Genomic DNA, 19,621 nt, shown 5'->3' on the forward strand with positions numbered 1-19,621 from the left:
GCAAATAAAGTGATCTCTGCAATCCTGAATGTGCTTGTTAGACATGTCTCTGACAGCCAATGTACAGTACAGTAGCACTGCAGGAGACAGTGTGACTGTGCATCTTCACCATACAGTATACACTAAGCACACAATCATTGTCTTGGCACTGTCCCTGAGGGGGCTGACTTCTCACATCCATCTGGTTTCCAGTTTCAGGCCCCCAGCTCCTCCCCGCATAAATTCCAGGGGCAAGCACAAACTTCCCTTCAAAATCTCCAAGATGGAGACTCTCCCTCCTTATCCCTTAAAATGCTCGTCCCCCAAAGCTAAAGTCTTCCTGGTTTTCTTCTCCATGGTTTTATGTACAGCAATATTATGTCTTCTGCAGTTAAAGTTTTTGAAGCCCAAAGGGAAAGATTTTTATTCTTACGAAGTGAAGGATTCTAAGGGGAGGTCTGTTTCTTTGGGGAAATACCGAGGCAAAGTAAGTATGTGAACAAAGCTCTGCATGCTTCTCTGAGCTGGTTTATGTAATGATTTCAAATGATTGCATGTAAATTGTAAGCTTCTGCCCTTTAGTATCTAATTCTCTGACAAAAATATATATTTATTAAAATTGTCTTCTGTGAATAGTCAGAATTGTTTCACGAATACATTATTTAGATTGTTAGCTCTTTGGCACAGATGTTTGCTCCAATTGCTTACTTGTAATATTATACACAGTGTCCCTGCAAAATGAAATGACTCCTTTTGATGCTTGGATGCTTATACCGTAAAGGGGCGAGTATGTGGCAGATGTTACACAGATATAAGTAAACCTTGAAAGTACATATATATTGAATTGCTTGCTATACTCATTCTCTTATTTTATTTTTTTACTCCTTCCCATACATAATGGATAACAAGTACATATCATATAATTAAGAGTGAACTATCAATTATAAATATAACTATATGCCAAAAAGTACTGAGGGGTTTATAATTTGGGATGTTTGTGGGGTTATCATCAGAGCTGCATTGATCAGGTATGGGGGCTGTCAACTGATCTCGTGTGATTAGAGATCCCACCAGGGCAGGCTGTGGTATAGTCTTAACCCGTTAAAGGCACAATCCAAGCAATATCCTACATGTTTTTATATATATATATATATATATATATATATATATATATATATATATATATATATATATATATATAATCAGTTCTATCGTATTAGAAAATACTTCCTGCATTCTTATATTTAATTTTTCAACACTTAATGTCATATTTTTAATGAGTTTTAATATACTGAGCACATGATTTTTACAGCAGGCCCACCTCCCAAGCAGCTAAGATCTTTGCAACACTTTCCCTTTTGTGATAATTTGTTGCAAATGTTCCCAGCAATTTGAGTTGTAAACTATAACAATAGGTAATGTTACAAGGATACAATGTAGCTGCTTGGTTACTGACTGAAGGATTGATTGAAACTGAAAGGCAGCCATTAAGTGAACCCAGGGAAGCAGGATCTCTGCTGATCAATCACAGGAGAACGAATCGATCGGCGGCTTAGGTAATTCGTTTTCAATAAAGGTAATCAAAGGCTGCCTATATTAAAATAACAATATAAAAATGTTTACTATGGACCATGTAACCAACTAACCACATTTCAAAACCTGAAGAGATAGCAGAGGTTCAGAAGCCAGGAAGCACCTATATCTGTTATCAATGGTTGAAATAGCACATCGTATATATGGCAATAAGGCATGCTGACCCTGGGCATGTGGTTATTAAACAAAGTTCTCTAGAGTCAGAGGGCTATAACGGGGCAAAATAACTTCTGGCATTTAGAGAATTGCAGGAAGATGAGTTTCCACATTCCAAGTCTTTCTTTTCTCCTGCAGGCAGCTCTAGTTGTCAACGTGGCCAGTGCCTGCAAGCACACAGATGCAAACTACAGAGCCCTGCAGGAATTGCACAGGGAGTTTGGTCCATCCCACTTCAGTGTCCTGGCGTTCCCCTGTAATCAGTTTGGAGAGTCCGAACCAGGCAGAAACCAGGAAATAGACACCTTTGCCAAAGGAAACTACGGGGCAACGTTTCCAATATTCAGCAAGATTAAAATCCTAGGTTCTGAGGCCGAACCTGCATTTAGATTCCTCGTTGGTAAGTGATTGCGTGGCCTTAATTTATAACGGAGAAATGTATTGAAATAATAATAATTTTCTAATATATAAAATAACATTCCTTATGTTACTTCTCGTATGGAAAACTCCAATAAAAATGTAGTAAAAAAAATAATTAAATATATATACAGGCATACCCCACATTAACGTACGCAATGGGACCGGAGCATGTATGTAAAGTGAAACTGTACTTAAAGTGAAGCACTACCTTTTTCTTACTTATCGATGTCTGTACTGTACTGCAATCGTCATATACGTGCATTACTGATGTAAATAACGCATTTGTAACAGGCTCTATAGTCTCCCCGCTTGTGCACAGCTTCGGTACAGGTAGGGAGATGGTATTGCTGTTCAGGACGTGCTGACAAGCGCATGCGCGAGCCGCTGTTTGCCTATTGGGTGATATGTCCTTACTCGTGAGTGTACTTAAAGTGAGTGTCCTTAAACCGGGGTATGCCTGTATATATATATAGGAGATGGAAATATTACTATATGCTCATATATGCAAATAAGCATACAGGCACACCACGGTTTGTGGACACTCACTTTAAGTACACTCGCAAGTAAGGACATATCGCCCAATAGGCAAACGTCAGCTCGCGCATGCGCCTGTCAGCACGTCCTGAACAGCAATACCGGCTCCCTACCTGTACCGAAGCTGTGCGCATGTGGGGAGACTATAGAGCCTGTTACAAATGCGTTATTTACATCAGTTATGCACATATATGACGATTGCAGTGCAGTACATCCATCAATAAGTGGGGAAAAGGTAGTGCTTCACTTTAAGTACATTTTCGCTTTACATACATGCTCTGGATCCATTGCGTACGTTAATGCGGGGTATGCCTGTATAGTAATATTTCCATTTGAGATATATATATATATATTTTTTTACTACATTTTTATTGGGTTATGTGTATATATATATATCAGATGAAACCGTGCAAAACAGTTGCCACCAGACTTATCAAAGGAAAAAACTCTCTCTGTTCTCGATAGGATTCCCTTTCTGACAAATCTGGTGCTGGTTTTATTTGCTTGTGCTTCGCCTCCGTTTCGAGCCAGGAGACTTTAGTAAATAGACCTCCAGCGTCGTCATTGTGGACCTTGCATAAGTCATCTTGGGCCTATGGATCGATGTACACTAATGTGTAAAGCGCCAGCGTATTCTGCAGCGCAGTACAATAGGGGTACAGTGAGATGTAAATTACATAACCAGAATGACATACCAAATAAGGACAAACATGCACAGATACAAAAGGTAATGAGGGCCGTGCTTGCAGGGGCAGATTGCTGGTGCATACCGGCCCAGGTGATTCTTCCAATAGTGGCCCTCTTCCTGCAGCAGAGCGTCATCATGGCATCATGTGACGTCGCATTGTCATGGCAACGCATCACCATGTGACATCACAGCGTCATTTGACTTTGGGTCGCCATGACAACGTTATGCTGGATGAGGAGATACCATACCGCTCCAGAGAAGGTAAGAGACAGCCCCTCTCTCTTCCCCCTCTCACTCCAACACACACACACACCCAACAATCTTTTGATTTTGATATTACACTTGTGTTGACAAGTTGCTTGAGAGTGCGGAGGGAATACACTGAGTTTTTTCAGGGAACCCGGAGGCAGGGCCGTCTTAACGTATGGGCACACTGGGCAGTTGCCCGGGGGCCCCACAGCATAGGGGGGCCCCACGCGCCTGGCCCATGTGTGCCCACCAACCCTCTCCACCCGCCCGGCACCCCGGCTCGCTCTTAGGGTTGCCAGGTGTCCGGTATTTGTTTCTCCTGTCCGGACATGGGATAGAGCAGGGCTGCTGCTAGGGGGCTGGGCAGCTTCTGATTGGTTGCTGCTGTGTAATTCAGCCAATCGGGAGGTGGCAGGAGCCTGGGGGGTGGGGCCAAAGAGCGGAGGAAAAGCATGCAGCAGAGAGGTGAGGCTGTGTGTGTCTCAGTGTCGTGTGTGTGTGTGTGTGTGTGTGTGTGTGTGTGTGTGTGTGTGTGTGTGTGTGTGTGTGTGTGTGTGTGTGTGTGTGTGTGTGTGTGTGTGTGTGTGTGTGTGTGTGTGTGTGTCAGTGTGTCTTTCTGTCTGTCCTGTGTCCTGATCTGCCCGGGGGCCCCTAATGTTGTTAAGATGGCCCTGCCCGGAGGTACCTAAAACTGAAAATATTGAGGTTCAGTGTGGTTCTCATCGGCTTTTTCTACAGTTAATGCACATACAAAATGGAAAAAAAATTGAATACCAAGCAGAACATAAAAGGTTAATTTATATTTTAAAACAATTTTTTGTTTTCCATACAGATTATTTAACATATTTTTGTTATGTTATAGCTCTTCTGAAGTATCCGGTTTTATTTGTTTTCTGCTGTTTATTTCCTGTCAAAATATGACAAAAATGCATAATAATTTTACAAATGGTAAGATTGATTTCTTTTTCTTCATATTACACTTTCTAAGCTACAAAGTTTTATGCAGGATGGACATATTGTTCTCAGTCTTTGACTGAGTCTCTGATTGAACCACCTGTGCTGAAGCTGGGATATCCTGTAAACCTGCACAAGAGGGAGTGGGTGCTCAAATAGTTCCGGGCCTAATATTCTAAATAATTTTTACAGATGTAGAGAAAAATAATAAATAAGAGAACACTCATGCATGGAGTGGGTATTAAACAGGATCCATGAGATGTCTTACACATATGTAACTGGTGTTACCTGTACTCTCGCTGTGCTGTACCTGGGAGGCTTACAGGATTGCTGAATATCCGCCGATGGTACTGGGGAAGACAGGACACGCTTTTGGATATAGAGCTCTAACTCGTTCTTGTTGCAGCGTCTCCATTCCCCACAGGCCCCATCAGTGCTTGGTGCAGTTCATGCAGGAAAACCCTCTTGCACTCCCCCTGATAAACTGCAGTCACAGGCAGGAGTATAAAAGCAGCAACTGGTCTTTATTGAGTACAGCCGTACACATCAACAATGCCTTTTCTTCTGGTCCCTGGACTCAACCCCCAGGGCTTGAGGCCCCAAAGGGCTATCCCTGACTCCCATGCTCCCTTGTGGAGGATGGGGTAGTTGTTCCCACTCCACAGAGGGAGGGATCTCTCTGTCTCTCTTCCCTGAGGAAGGAGAACTCTCTAAATTTGGATCTGCAGCCTTTGCACCCAGGGGAGGGTCCTAGGTCTGAGCCCCTGATAGGGCAGTACTCAGGCCCACCCCCACCCGTTTACTGCTTCATCAGCAAGGGCATAGATTTAACCCTAACACTGGCTGCGCTGGTACAAGGGCTTATGTATTAGGTAGGTCATATTAGTAGCCAAGGGGATACATGGCTACACATATAAATAGCTGTAAACCCTCCTCAAGGTGACAGCAAAAGATGGTATCCCACAATGCTGCAACCTCAATGGGGGGGCAAAGTAACTTCAATTCTTCAATAAGACAATGTGCCCACTTTTGTGTAGATTTTAAATGTCCGTTATAAATATTCTTACTCACTCCTAGCGCTACTCAGGTGTGGTGTGACAAGCCGCGGGTAGAGAAGATCCAAGCGAAATGTGCAAAAATTAGCAGCGTACAACCAAAGGAAGCAAGGCCAGTTAATAGTAAAAATATATTTATTGATGAATCACAAAAAAGGAGGAGATCAGAGACACTCTTACGCGTTTTGTGCCTTTTGGGCGCTTTATCAAGGAGTAAAACGATAAAGCACCCAAAAGGCGCGAAACACGTAAGAGTGTCTCTGACCTGCTCCTTTTTTGTAATTTATCAATAAATATATTTTTACTATCAACTGGCCTGGCTCCCTTGGTTGTGCGCTGCTGATTTTTGCATATCCTGTAAACCTGACCTGTTGGAAGGGGGCTTGAGGACTGGAGTTGAGCACCTCTGCAGTGCTTCATAGTATTGTGCTAAACCTAATAACCGAAACTACCAGACATCTAGGAATTGGGCACAATTTTAACTGAATACATTTAATTTTACTTTTACTTATGCTTTAAACCAGTATTCTTTGGCCATGCAATAAGCAGGGGCACACAAACTTTTTTTGCCTGCTCTCCTCCGTTGTGCCCCCCCCCCCCTCCTTACCTCGCGCCGCGGGGTGATGTGACATCACATGACCCACGGCGTCATTTGACGTCACGTTACCAAGGCAACCGTGATGTCACATGACCCCGCGGCGTCATTTGACGCCCCATTGCCATGGTCACGCATCCTGTAGCTGGCTGGATCCCGGTAAGTAGAGGATGCAGAGGCCTTGCGCGGTCCCCTGGCATTTCATTTAAATGCCTTGGGGAAGAGCGCGGGACCTCTGCAACTGCCCGCGCCCCCTAGTTTGCGCAGCGCTGCAATAAGCAATGCCTTCTGTAAATTAAGTAATGTCTCCTTAAGTATGAAGTGAACCTAAAAATGACAGGCATTTAATCGCTTTTTTTTTCTTGGATGATAATAAATAATTCTATAGCAGGGAGTATGTTTTGATGGTGTTAATTCTCACTCGTCCCATCTGCCTCAGGGTAGAGTCTGGTATAGATTTTCCTAGTGAAGAGGAGGAGTTTAAAAGGCCCAAGGGGCTTTGAACAATTAAATCTTTAAGATCAAAGTATATGTAATAGCATCTCTTTGCTTGTTGCATGGGCTCTCGGTGGCAGTTTTAATGACTACCTTAAAATCCACACCCCTCCCCCATAATAGACCATTTTGGGGCCTTTTTGTATTTACATAATCTCAGAGCAGACACAATAATATTATCCCTCGGTTCCCAAGATCCCAAACTGGTCATATCAAAATTGGAAAAATTAGAGCCACTGCCTTTGCAGCTGGTATGTAATGGGAGATAGTGATCACCATAGTATCACTCTTCTCCTTCATTGGCTTTGCTGGCAATGATGTAGATGACGGCCATTTTAAATTCCCAAAGCACAATCATTTCACTTGTAAATATCTCAACAACCAAGAGGCTCATGATGGTACCAAAGTGTCATTTTCGTTCCTGTTTCAGAAAAGAATAATATAAGTAATAATAATACAAACTTGGAGTAATTTCTGCTTTAAATTGTATAAACGAGTGTTACCCATTTTCAATGAACAGAACGGTGATAGGGAAGCACAAGGAAACATGGACAAAGCCGAAAAGTCGTAGTGTGTGTATGACGAAACACGAAACCGCCATGGGTGCAAGGATGTTTAGAGTATATATATAAAACAAACATTACCGATGCATTTACATGCCTCACGCAAATATATATTTCTGTTGAAAATAATCAATTCGTTTACTAATCCTGTTTGGTAAAATCCTCCAGTTCTTGGAGAATATAGATGTTGTTTATGATATTTTGATGTTTCAGTAAAAGAGAAATGACATGGCCAGCATTCATTTTATTTAGTGTATTAGTGTAAATTTAGTTTATTTAGTGTATTTAGTTGCTAAATACAGTATGTCTGCACCTAATAATAAAAATTGTTTGTTCTTGTATAGCGCTGCTAGTTTTATGTAGCACTTTGCAGAGACATTTTGCAGGCACAGTCCCTGCCCCAAGGAGCTTACAATCTATGTTTCTGGTGCATGAGGCACAGGGAGATAAAGTGACTTGCTCAAGGTCACAAGGAGCTGACATCAGGAATTGAACCAGGCTCCCCTGCTTCAAACTCTGAATGCAAGTCAGTGTCTTTACTCACTGAGCCGCTCCTTCTCCCACTTTCAGAGGTGTCTAACACTACAAAGGCTTTCTTGGTAATCCATACACTACTCCTGATGACAGATGGCTAGAGGAGCCATGAATTGTGTGTAATTATCTATGGGTCCGGAGTAGCAGAAAAGATAATTACAGTTAAGGTTTAGCTTTTGTGATCACTGAAAACTTCTATTCTGTTGGGTTTCACTTTGGAAACAATGACGCCCTCTGCTTTAGAATGATTTTCCTGGTTTTAGGTATCAGAACTCCCTTGGTGTATCCAAAGGATGACTTTATTTCCTAACTTAAATGCTGTAAAAAAAAAAAAAACGTTTATTTTTTATTTTTTCCTCCAGACTCTACGAAAAAAGAGCCGAGGTGGAACTTTTGGAAATACCTGGTAAACCCACAAGGTCAAGTAGTGAAACTCTGGAGACCTGAGGAGCCCATTGAGAACATTCGACCGGAAGTAGCAGCGATAGTCCGAGAAATTATCATGAAGAAGAAAGTAGACCTTTGAAACAACATGTAGCCACCTGGGCTGGACGGTTTAAAGTGGCAATCGGCTGCTTGTCTTAATAATACTTTGTTTACGCTTTTGTAATTTTCTATCATTCTTGTCCCGCTTATTTGAACCCTGTTTTTAGTCTCATTTTGCCATTTTCTATTTTCAGCATGCTTCAGAAAACAGGTTCACATGGTGAATTAAAATGGCTGCCATAGCAGCTGTGCAAATCAAACAAAAAAAGATAGCAGTAATTCCATACATTAGAAATATTGGTGGAGAAATGGGGTTATGCCAGGGCCATGTATTATTATGAATGAAACACTAATGGCCATATTTACTAAGCATTGTTAGGCCTTAAGACACTTTGTGGGCTATTTACTTGAATTATAAATAAGGTGTCTTATGGCGTACAGTAGCACCGTTTAGTTACTAGATGCAATTTGGAGGCGATAGCTGCTTTTAAAAGGTGTTTTGGCAAAATTATTTACGTCAACCCCAGCATTTAATGTTATCCACAGAATACAATGCTTTACCAAAAAATATTGCTATGGGCGAGACGGTGTGTTGAAAAGTGACTCAGAGGATGTTGAAAATCGGATGTTAATTTGTAGTCTTTCAATGTTTGGAACATACATGCCACTATTTATTACATTTCATAGGTGCAATCCGTAAAAGCCAGTACAAAAAAAAAAATCCTTTGTGTTTCTGGGCCTTACTTTAATGGTGTAATACTTTGGGGACATTTTCTTGTACTGTTTAGGTTTCCTGGGATGATAGAAATAGCTGTTGTTCTGCCTCAAAGGAGTTGATGGTCCTGCAGCCTCGATGACTGAATGGGTATTATACAATTTATATGGGAAAGATATAAAAGGGGGTGGGTAACTTATTATGCTTTTCTCAACCACTATTTTGGATTGATTGCACCTTTTAAATACCTGTTCACGTTTCCCCCCCTAAATGTTTGATTTACAGTACCTAAAGAAATAGATTTTAAAGGAGGAGAGTCTGTTCAACTTGATGTAAAACGTATTTAATAGAAGTTGGTTTGTTAACATTTTTAAAGGGGAAATAATCTTTCCAGCAAACACCATGTTACCGAGCCAGGGGGATAAAATGTGGGACATCATTTAAACCCCTTTACTCACAGAGAGGTAAGCACGTGGACTTGCTTTACCATGCTATGCAGGCCCCTCTGGGAATGAATGCGTTAGCTGCTGCCTAAAATAAGTAATTTCCTGATGTAACATTACACCTGCTTTCTCTTATGCTCTTGTTAAAATTGCTAGTTAACTCAGGGTGTCTTGAGGACTGGAGTTTAGAACCCTTAACAGGTCAGGTTTTCAGGATATCCCTGCTTCAGCACAGGTGGTTCAGTTTGACTGCACCACCTGTGCAGAAGCAGGGATATACTGAAAACCTGACCTGTTGTGGGGTCTTGGGGACTGGAGTTGAGAACCCCCGAGTTCACTGTTTGCCAAGATTATTAACATGTGAACCCTATGTTGCATAATTGCCAACTAACACCCAGGAGAACCATGATATGATATTGATCCGCTCCTTGCTTTATGCTCATGTTGGGCAATAGCAACTCTGGTGTGACAGGGTAGGGTCCAAAGAAAGAGTGGACAGGATCAGTCTCACATGTTGACCTGGAGTCACTTGGCAGATCTGTATGTGATCTCTCACACCTACTTGTCACGAGGCAAAATAAGTTACTGCACGGGAAGATATCCATTGGTTGTATGAGTTGAAATTGGAGGGGTCCCCCTAGGGGGTGGCGTGTTCCCTGCTCTAACACTTGAAGAGGGTGGTACTAATCAGAAGCATAAAATGAAAAAAAACCAACACATCAATGGCTGAGGTGTGGTGCTTGCAGAGAATGAGTAATGATATAGACGTAAGACAGAAAGAATCCATTTGTGCTGCAAAGGGATTCTTTCTTTCTTACGGTTGTATGAGTTGTCCTAATAATGTAGATATGGTGCAAACCCCTTCAGTGCTGGGAAGGCAGCAATGCCTCATAGTGCCGGGCTCTTCAACTCATTTTCCAAAGGGGTCGGATCAGAAAGAAAATTGGGGAGGTCCGGGAGAATGTTGCTATGTATGTATCTATGTATATCTCTATCTTTAATATATATATGTATGTATGTATGTATGTATGTATGTATATATATATATATATATATATATATATATATATATATATGTGTATATATAATGACATGGGGCGCAGTTCTAGACTATGAATATTATAAATAATCACATAGGAAGAGTACAATTGGATTAGAAATATGTAGAAATAAGTAGTCCTGATGGAGGTTCTGAAAAAATAGAGAAAATCCAATAAAGTGAAGAACTGTAAATATCACTTGCCTACCTAATACATATTGTCACCAAGTTCATACTATAACTGATAGTGCTTATATCCATACGGAGTTGTGCAAAAGTGGACTTTCAGCTTTTGGACTATACAGCACTTTGCCAAAATCTCCTGCATCCCAGTGATGCCATCAACAGCTGATGGGAGGATGAGGGAGAGGAAACAGAGGGATAACAGCTGATCCATACCGCTCCAGCACGGAGGCAGAGTCGCCGGCACTCGTGGTCTTCACTGCAGCTGGGATTGTTATCCAATATGCTTATAACATCTGCTATCTTGTAAGTATCTTTCTACAATTGCGTAATTCAATATATTTACAGTACTTCACTATATTGACTTTTCTCTATTATTTCAGAACCTCCATCAGGACTACTTATTTCTACATATTTCCAATCCAACTGCACTCTTCCTATTTGGTTATATATAATATTCATAGCCTAGAACTGCGTCCCTTGTCCTATTTTCTGTATACATTTGTGGGTTCATGTGTATCCCGAATACATAGTAGCAGCATACTTAGACTTCTTTATTCATACACAATTGCAATCTGTGATTTGTGCATCTAATTATTAATATATCTATCTATTATATATATATATTTTTTTTATATATATATATATATATATATATATATATATATATCTTTTTAAAAGAAATGGCATTGAACTGTTTGAGCAAGTGTGTTGAAATTAGTAGCAGATGATCCAAGAGCCATGCACAAACTCTGCGGACCAGATTGGACCCACGGGCCATGAGTTGAAGAGCCCTGTCACAGTGGGATGTTTTGCTGGTCCCTCCAGCACTGGCGATTAGAGCTGTTGTACAATTGTTTGTATCAAGAAAAGATCAGCAATTACATAGGTTTCAGCTGTCAGATGTGAAATGTCCTTTCTGTGCTGTCGTAGGCCTAAATGTTAAAAAAAACAAAGGAAATGGTTATCTTTCTTAAATCTTCATTGGTTTCTGTGTAGATTTCTAGTGTTTTAGAATTGCTACGTTTCACCACTAAGCAGGCATGTCGTGGTGGATTTAATTATGGTTGTTACATGGTGTAGCTCTGTACACCGTGAGATAGTGCTGGGAGGGCTCAAAATGTGTTCCTGAGCTGCAGTGGAATCGTTTGCATCATGCTGTATGAGAGCTTTATTTATAACGAAGAATGAATGAATGATAATCTCAACATTAGTTTAAAAAAAAGTCACATAAATAAAGCATAGGAATAACATTGTTAATTATTTTAGAGCCAGATAGGTCCACAACAACATGCATTGCAGACTTCTAGTGCATGGAAGGGGTTAATTGGGATACTATAGATTGAAGACACAAGAAGGAAGATGGGTGAAGGATCCAACCCCTTACTCAGTTGAAAAACCTTTTATGTATCCCCTTGTGTGGCTTTAGGTCTCAAAATATATGTAAATATACGTTTTCGGCCTTCCCGAGAGATGTGCGTTCTTCCACCTTTTTCTTTAGTGAATATTATATTGAGACTGTTTAGTGCTTATCCAGAGATGCAGAAGAACCATCATATCAACCTCTAACTACAGATTCGCCGGAGTGCAGGGAAGACAAATGTCGGATACAAAATGGTGCAGAACGTGATCACATTTTTTGCAAAACCACCATAAAACTATTTTCTTAATAAATAATGTGAATGTGCAAGTAAAACCTGCTAATTCTTTGTGCAATTAATAGATACAAATGTACTAACCTATATCGCAACTTCCAGCCTGAAGTGAGTGAGGGAGTGTATGTGTGTTTACTTTTATTCGCATGCTAAAAAAAAAATGTAATGTTGTAACACGGTTTTTCTGATGATCATTTATGTATTTTTTAACTGTAACATGGTTTTCCGATTTTTACAAAATCAAACCATTTTACTTAGTTTTTTTCTCTATGGGCATTAATATCCCATTTTGTTGATTCCATAAAAGTATACCCAAGAGTTTACTATTACAATCCATACTGTGTTTGGAACAGGCTAGAGAAGGGTTCAAAACTAGGGAAGAAAGAAGCACCGGTTTGCATATATGCAGATGCGTATCTATACATTACACACTGTGTGTCATGGTATGTGTGAATAAAATGCAATTTAGTGTTTTACCATACATGCCAACTGTGACAGATCCATGATCCAGACAGATCTTTGCCACATGTGACAGGAGGAAGATACACTATAGTAACAATCACTGACAGTAATACATTCCATAATGGGAGTCATGAAACACTTTGCCTGGACCATACTCTTGCTCCCACTCACCTCCCTTCCCCCCCTCGAGTCACTCACTGACAGAGACAGAGCAAAATCAGAGACTAATTACAGAATGTCCCACAAAAAAAATGTAAGTTCTCTAATGAAGTCTGTCGTTTTATTTTAACATGGACAGCATATCAGTGCTGATATTTTGTTATATCCAGATCAAGTATACACACACACACGTGTGATGTCTAAGTACGTGTGAATGTTCTCCACATACTGTAATAGTTAACATCCAGGATAAGCAAAAGTTTGCCTAAGTATGGTCCACTCATCTTCAGAAAGGCAGTTTTATCAGCATGATAAATAGTTTTTGTGTGCTTATGTTATAATCTTAAACAGAATGCTTCTACTTTCACCATTACTGAAAGCCATTTTTAGATAAATCTGGAAGGCTTAAATGTTTCTGGACTCCATACTCTTGTTCTAGAGAAAATAACAAAGTTAAGATTGCCATATCAAGCAACATGATAAATAAAAAATATTCATTTTGAATTATAACTTTTTTTTATCCCTGCATCGAAGCTTTACATTTAAAACAAATAATGGGTGGGCTTTTTATGCTTAGATAGTTCTCTATGCATAATAAGTGGCCAAGTCAAATACAAATTGGAAAATGATGCAGCAGTAATTAAAGTTCATGTTTACCTGTTATTATAAGTTACGATAGACCTTATCATCAAAATAACTTAGATATTGTAATATTCTACTGAAGGGATTTTTTTACATCAATATTTCTAATAAGAAGAATTGAAAGATGTCACAATGAAGGATGAGAGGAAATGTACAACTATTCTGTAATTTAAACAAATTGGAGCTGCCATAAGGTTTTGCAATTTTGTGAAACGTTTACTACAACACATTGATGTACATCTAATTATATTTTAAACAATCAGTCCCTATGGTATCCTAACATTTGGCTATGATATGGTTACCTGATCTCTGGAACACACAATATCTTGTACATCAGACAGATCCAACTACATTGTCACTGGAAGAAATCTCATGTGCTGATGTGGTAGTGTACTTAGTTGCTGGTATATGTGCAACAGCAAACTAACAATACACTGCCTAATCACCACACATACTTGAAAACTATCTTTATTCTGTGCTTCCTGGTTTGCCTGTGGGATTATTCAATGAAGTCGAAATCCACACAGACACAACACAAAGGAAGCACTGAATAAAAAGGTACCACAATGTGTGCCCCAATAAATCTCTCACTGTGTAGTTTACACATTTATATTTCAAACCATGTGTTGTGAACACTGTACAGTACAACCCAAAATACTACATGCCGTAAAGATGCTGCTATGAATTGAAGCAATGGATTACAAATCTCTCCTGTCTGCGAGGGGGTTAGTGCCTCACAAATTATAATAGACACTCTTCTGATACAGAAGGAATTAATACTTGAACCCCATAGCACCCAGGGTAATAATAAAAAAAAAAGACGGCAGTTCCAACACAATGAGCTGATGATGTTTGGTGAAGGAAGCATGTGAAGAAGGGGGGCAGGTGCAAGTTAACCGGTGTCCTTACAGTTTCCAACCAGCTAACATTACACTGCCTTCCCTCTACACACGGAGGATGATACAGAGGCATTTGCAGTCTTGGATCCAGTGGGATGTGCAGTGATTGAAGCGTCTTCCCTGTAGCAGGTGGCAGAGTACTAGCGACTGCTGGATTCAAAGCAAGCAGCCAGCTAAAAATACACTGCCTACCTGACTCAGGTAATAGGTATCCAGCACAACATCTTCTATTGGGTGTGCTCATCACATATGTAACAACAACAACTAAATTAAATTACCAAGTTATATTTCTTTAAACGTTCAATATAAAAATAAAGCCTTCGCTGTTGAAAAGGCCACACAATAAGCGACTGTGGAGGAAAAAGTTCATGTATTTATCCAGCGAAGAGACCCTAGATGGCGCTGTTGTTATCCCCATAGGAAGGACTGAATGCAACAATGTGGAGTACAGCTATCAACTGTCAACTTGCAGCATACAACAGCGAGCTAGCAATGCACTGCCTCACTGGTACATCCTATATAGCCCATCGTATCACTGTTCCGCATATTCCATGCTTATTAACATACAAAGGTGTATAGCCACAAGCGATGCATAACGTTTACATTATTACCATGTAGTATGTAATGCATGTATTGAGTGATAAATAGCCATTTGTGATGCATTCTTACAACTGACAAATAAAGTCAAGTCTGATATCTATTACATTTCTCGCCATATTTTGCCATTCAGGTCCCTAACTTGTCACGATCCAAAGCTATTGCTGCTTTAAACTATTGGGAAAATCATATCACTTTAGTACTTCCTACATTTACCAACTAGTGTTTCCAATATAAAACCAGAACTAGCAATGTTTGCACTGGAGCAAAATATTCTATTTATTTATGTCTGAACTTGTTCTAACGCACTGCTCACCACGCAGCTAAGAGCTAGCGTGTAGGAGCTAAGGGAGGAAACCCATCGCAGACCTACAACCGGACCTATATGTTAAAAACATAACTCGCCCACATCCTTGTGACAAGATCACCTGCTGATAACTAATTCAAGATCCCGCATAACAAAACTAAGTACAAATAAGTCCAAATGTATAATAGTAATAAGAAGTGAAATGCGGCGAACTGTACTACTATTAACTGTAGTTTTTAAACCATTTGTTTCCAGAAGAGACTGCCACAAAGTGCATATCTAGCAGCGGACAGGTTAAATGTCAATTTCAAGTGCCCTGAAATGTAATTCCCATTTTTATTCCAAACAATGGAATTGCAAGTTTTAAAAAAAGCAACCATCATGGAAACCATATCATGGAATCATGAATCATCAATCATGGAAACCATATGGAAACCATCAGTTGTACATCTGGACATTATACATCACCATGTATTAACTGGGAATGTCAGTTGTGATGTGGTAAGAAACGCAAATGGAGATGCCTTCTTGCATATATTGGTTTCAAGTATTGTTCACTGAACCACTGAGTTATATACTCCAGCACAAGTATTTTAAGTACCTGGAGACACCATTCTGATCCATTATAGTCCAATAACAAAGTAGTATTGTAAACTTAAAGGAGACAAGTTAAGGCAATACTTGGTCAAAAAGTGTGAGTGACTGACACATAAATGGACATTTGCTGATCTGCACCCTGTGACTACAAACTATGCTGCATAGACGTGCTTTGTCAAGAATTTATACAAAGATACGTATATAAAAGTAAGTTACAACATATTATTGTTCATAATTCCCAGCAGTGATAGACATAACTATAAAAACAGTGCACTTACCTTGCTGATTTTCTGCAAATTGTATTTTTTGCTTCTTTTGAAGTCTTTTCCAAGCGTCTTCATGATCTTTTCCTAAAAAAAAAAAATACAAATGCCACCATTAATTTCGGCATAACAATAATAAAATCCTTTCAACAACACAACATTTTTGATAAAGACTGATCGAACAGCCCTACAAAATAACCCAGTTTAAATAATAAAAGCACCGCTAAATTTGGATGGAAACACTTACCCACATCATGTCTTCATCTGATCTGATTTTACGAATGGAAAACCTTTCTAATTTCCACTCCATATCTCGTATAACAAGTTCCTTGCAAAAGGGATCCGTGAAACTCGTTCCTAATCCTTTGCTGCTACACCTGCAGACCTCCTCTTTGTCTCCCTGAACCTGATGATGCTCCCAAGGGTACTATTCTTCTATATAAAGGTAGAGAAGAGGCGGCTGCCGCAGCGGGAAACACCTGCCCGGCCATCTGATTGGTGAATGGGTGCGTTGAATTGGAGGCGAGGCTGGGCTTGCGACGTCACAAGAGAGATTCCCTCTGTGGAATGCTGCGATTCTACAAGGCTTTGTATTGGCCGCGTCTTCTTTGGTTCTTTACTCTCATTGGCCGAGGGACTTCGAAGAAGGCGGTTGTGAATTAGCCTTGTGATGTCACCGAGAGGGATTCCCTATTTGGAACTCTGCGGGTGTAAAGAATGCAACTTTGGCTGGCCCTGTGACGTCACAATCAGAGAGTTGTTCGTTAGAAGGATTCCAAAACCCGCCCTCAGGTTACAGGCGCTTCAAGAACCGCCAAATTCAACCTAATGGTGGCAGATGATTGCAAGGCAGGACCCGCGGGAGCGGTGGGCAATCGGCGGGCGAAAGGAGCGGGCCCCGATCCCTAGTTACCCAAAACATGCCACGGGGGAAACGGACCCGCCTTGTGTTGTGTGGTCGGGGTTGGAAAGATCGGTTTAGGCAGCGGGAATTACTTATCTTTCGTTAGTATGATTTGTTTCTGGGATCCTAGCAACGGAGGCGCCAAGTTATGAAATTATCAAATGCAAATATACTAGATGTGTACATGAGTTATTAGGGAATAAAATAATGTGAGGTACAAAACGTTATGTTATTGTAGAGGAAACATTTAGTACGAAAAGGATTGTAAACTCTGGGACACGGAGTGATTGTGTCTTTCTGATCCCCCCATGTGTAACATTGCCGACTGCAAATAATGCAAGAAATATAGTTGGATGATTTTTATACTTTAATTGTTCTTTAAGATTACAATGGTTCTTTAACTTCCCTGTCTTAAACTTGTCAAATTAATTACATTAATATCAAAAATAATACATGACATCGATTAAAAAAGTAACAGTTAAATAAAAAATGCTTCATTTATATTTTAGACATAATTAAATTATAATATTTTTTTTTTACAAGACAGCTTACTTTATGTTTTTTTTCAAACATTTGTTGTTTTTATCTTGATCTCTTTTATAACATGTTAAATGAGAGAATACAACAAAATCGATCCCCACACAAAATAAGAAATTAAACCAATATCCCCAACACTGCAGTTAAATAATACCAATATGCAAAGCAAGGGTGCCCTGTGAATTACCCTAAAATAGGCAAGCACCTCAAAAGATGAGACAAGAGGGTAAAAATGGGGCAAAGCATCATTACATGATGATGCTGAGAAACACATCTTCAATGCAGGTTGTCTCCCTGCTGCAAAACTAGACATAAAAAACTACACCGAATTTAACAAAACTTTTTCTTTAATAAATTTGGTGCAGTGTCTTTTCTTCCGTTTTGCAGACCAGAGACTTTAAAACAAGGCTTTTCAATTTAAGGCTTGTGGAACAAATCTGGCCTGCAAATTACCTTTAGAATGACCCTCAGTCTGTCTGCTTCTGCTAATTTAATTGCAGTTACATATTTTCACACACTATAAAGCTAATGTAATACAAAGTCCATGGTACAAATATTATAAATGCTTACACAATGTTAAACTATAGCAATTATTAAGTATTTTTAGATCAAATTAAATTGAGGTTTACTTATGGCTCTTCTACTTGCCATTTTTTTTTTATAATCTGGCCCTTTTGCAAATAATTTGAAGAGCAATGCTTTCATACATAACCCGCAAAATGCTTTTCTTAGGAGTCTACTTATGAAATTGAGATAGAAATAATTAAGTGCACAGCCAATGGAGTGGGTCCCAAGCAAAATGAATAAAAAATCATCTTTATTGGTCCATGATTAAAAAAACGGAGATAGGTACCCGCCTACTACGCGTTTCGTACCAAAATGGCACTTTATCCTTGATAAAGTGCCATTTTGGTATGAAACGCGTAGGAGGGTACCTACCTCTGTTTTTTAATTATGGACCAATAAATATTTTTTATTCATTTTGCTTGGGACCCACTCCATTGGTTGTGCTCTGAATTATTTATATCTTGGACTTCTAGCACTACTTCTTTTGGCTGAACGCCTACTTGGACACACTGGACTGGGGTACATCTATGTGAGTACAATTACCTATTTTTTTTATCTCAAAGTTGTGAATCCAGGACTATCCTAATGAGGTTTCTAACTGGGTTCATCATTCCCAGCCTTGACCTTCAGGAATTCATATGTCCTTTATTGATCTCACTTCTATCAAGATTTATGCTATGGTATCTCACTAGCCCCAATGTTCATTCTTTGTGTCTTCATTATTATGCTGATTCGATGAAGGATATGAATCCACCGCTGGAGCGCAAAATCACTAATTTGTTGTACTTATGAAACTGTCCAGGGCAGCAAATCTGGGGCAAAAAGATTGCACCAGATTTATCAAAAGAGTAAATCCTATTGTTTCAAAAGGGAATGCTTTTTTTTTCTCCATATTATATGGTGTCTTATTTACTAAAATCTCTCCATTGATAAATATTTTGCACAGATTTTGCCTCAGTTTTGCAGCTGGGAGACTTTAGTAAATAACACCGAATGGGCTATGTTGCCCCACTGTACCGCACTAATGCATAAATTAAATGGGAGCATGAGGAAAGTCTAAAACCAGGTCTATTTATTTAATCTATAAAATGTGTTACTAGGAAATAATACATTGAGAGTTACTTCACGTTTTCAAGTATGTCCTGGGCACAGAGTTATGATGACAATCCATAGTTACATTAAATGAACAGGGTTGTACATTATATTTAAAGACATTTCATGACCAACCAAGCCTTTACTTTTTTTTGTGATAATGAAAGTTTGCAGGTCATTTTGTGGATTCACAGGTTAATTTACCACTATCGCCAAACCTGTTCCATGCTATACCTGAGTCAGTGTTTAGGCAATGGTA

At 39.6% G+C, this 19,621-nt stretch overlaps 2 protein-coding genes across 2 annotated transcripts in view; one reads left to right on the forward strand and one right to left on the reverse strand.

The window, feature by feature from the left end:
* The window catches only part of CDC20B (cell division cycle 20B), a 100,578-nt gene extending 83,113 nt beyond the window's left edge, over positions 1 to 17,465 (reverse strand). The window contains exons 1-2 of the mRNA XM_075589138.1: positions 16,510 to 17,465; positions 16,278 to 16,349 (exon numbers count right to left, since the gene is read on the reverse strand). Coding sequence (XP_075445253.1) covers positions 16,278 to 16,349; positions 16,510 to 16,572 — 135 coding nt within the window. The 5' untranslated portion in view covers positions 16,573 to 17,465. The remainder of the gene's footprint in view (positions 1 to 16,277; positions 16,350 to 16,509) is intronic.
* On the forward strand, positions 213 to 10,586 carry GPX8 (glutathione peroxidase 8 (putative)). The gene is made up of 3 exons (XM_075589144.1): positions 213 to 466; positions 1,867 to 2,128; positions 8,178 to 10,586. Exons 1-3 carry the CDS (start codon positions 263 to 265, stop codon positions 8,339 to 8,341), a joined length of 630 nt encoding a protein of 209 aa, XP_075445259.1. The 5' UTR covers positions 213 to 262; the 3' UTR covers positions 8,342 to 10,586.
* Positions 17,466 to 19,621: the final 2,156 nt, after the last annotated feature.

Source organism: Ascaphus truei, chromosome 1 (assembly GCF_040206685.1).
Source record: "Ascaphus truei isolate aAscTru1 chromosome 1, aAscTru1.hap1, whole genome shotgun sequence".
Taxonomy (NCBI): domain Eukaryota; kingdom Metazoa; phylum Chordata; class Amphibia; order Anura; family Ascaphidae; genus Ascaphus; species Ascaphus truei.